At 45.1% G+C, this 1,770-nt stretch overlaps 1 protein-coding gene across 1 annotated transcript; it reads left to right on the forward strand.

Moving 5' to 3' along the window:
• Window positions 1-257: 257 nt before the first annotated feature.
• SARC_15393 (hypothetical protein) lies at window positions 258-1,736 on the forward strand (the record flags this gene model as incomplete). Its single annotated transcript, XM_014290486.1, has 2 exons — window positions 258-446; window positions 1,562-1,736. Coding segments are annotated over 2 exons (364 nt in total), but the record flags the coding sequence as incomplete, so codon positions are not given.
• Window positions 1,737-1,770: the final 34 nt, after the last annotated feature.

The raw sequence follows: 1,770 nt of genomic DNA on the forward strand, positions 1-1,770 counted from the left end.
ATATATTGGTCAGCTCTATTACACCACATTTCATCATGACAATTACATCCATGGGCTGGCATTGCTGGGGTGTTTCATGTACATTTTCATCGTGCGTCGATCCCTTATTTGTATCAGCAAATCAACTCACCATACAGGTGTTTTTCTCATTGTTCTCATCAGAACACAGTGGCCATATATCTGAGTGCATCTTTAAATTGAAGAAAAGATCAATTTAATCGTGCATGTACCCCTGATCTATACATACAACCTCACTCATGAACCTCCTACTCCCCGCAATAGTATGTGCACAACGGTTTGTGGACATCGACTCCACTGGCAACGATGAGGATCTGGTGCGGTTCTTTTGCCTGCACGTGATTGAGAATGCGCTCAAGACGAAGTTAGACTCACAACCCACAGAAGCGTTGATGCCGATCAACGAAGTGCTGATGCGATGGTTACAGGTGTGTTTAGTGTGTTGTATATAACGATAGTGTGTGTTGCTTGCGGGAGGTAGTATGGTTAAGTAGGCTTTGGCGTATGTGTGGCCATGAGACTGTGGTTTGCTGATGCGATGGTTGCAGGTGTGTTCAGTGTGTTGTATATAGCGATAGTGCGTGTTGCTTGTAGTAGGTAGTATGGTTAAGTAGGCTTTGGCGTATGTGTGGTCATGAGACTGTGGTTTGCTGATGCGATGGTTGCAGGTGTGTTTTGTGTGTTGTATATTGCGATAGTGTGTGTTGCTTGCAGTAGGTAGTATGGGTAGGTAGGCTTTGGCGTGTGTGTGGACAGAGGCGTGATGCGATGGTTGCTGGTTTTCGCGTGTGTTGGTGTTTTGGTCTGTGTATGTAAGTACTTAAGTTTCGAAGACGAGCATCCAATGGTGTGTGAGGTAAGGGTGGCTGTCCGCGTATGTATATCTGCACAAAGCTGTTTGTGTGGACTTTGGCAAGTCTTTCTCTGTATGTACTGGTATATATATATATGTGTGTGTGCATGTAAAATAGCTGACATTCTGTACTAGACCTATGCCGAGACACAAATGCCATCAGTATACATACTGTGTTGTTGCCTCTTGTGATTATACTTTCATTTATATATCAGTGTTGTTTTTGTGGTACGAGTGTGTTTGACACTGATGCACGCATGTTGGTATATGCCAGTGTTTACTTTTGTAGCATGAGTGTGCTATGAGTGTGCTAGGAGGATGGTCTCAGGTGTGGTATGTGTCGCAGCTTCAAGTGTGTTGCATCATACTACGATAAAGTAAGAACGCACGTGGGTCTACCCGCATTCCAGTCTTCCCGTATACGGGTCTTAGAATAACGTTCACTTGAAGGTGACTCTCATGATGAGGAAGCAACGAGTTGCGCATGTAACACATTGTCTACTTGAAATCGCTTCTGAGGGGCGATATGAAGGGCTGTCTCGCAATTCCTGTTCAGCGTACACACTTCAGATATTCATCTACCTACTGCCTGTGATGACGCACACACTATATCAACGCTATTTTGAAGCACGTCACTGCGTTACAACCAACTCACGCACCCCTATCAATGACTCATCATACTATTAACAGGATAAAGGCCCCGAAGTCGAAGCACAGACCTTTGTTTGGAACAAGTTTGCGTACTTGTTTGTACTGTTGTTTAGGCGGATGTATGCAACGCATGCAACACAGATGATGTCGGAGCTTGTTGAGTTAGTGGCCAGCGGGCGCAATCGCGAGCGTATGGCGGATATGTACTTGCGGGTGTGCGCAAGTATTCATGAGGGTAGGACTTGAAC

The sequence above is a fragment of the Sphaeroforma arctica genome (assembly GCF_001186125.1).
Source record: "Sphaeroforma arctica JP610 unplaced genomic scaffold supercont1.6047, whole genome shotgun sequence".
In the NCBI taxonomy this organism is placed as follows: Eukaryota; class Ichthyosporea; order Ichthyophonida; genus Sphaeroforma; species Sphaeroforma arctica.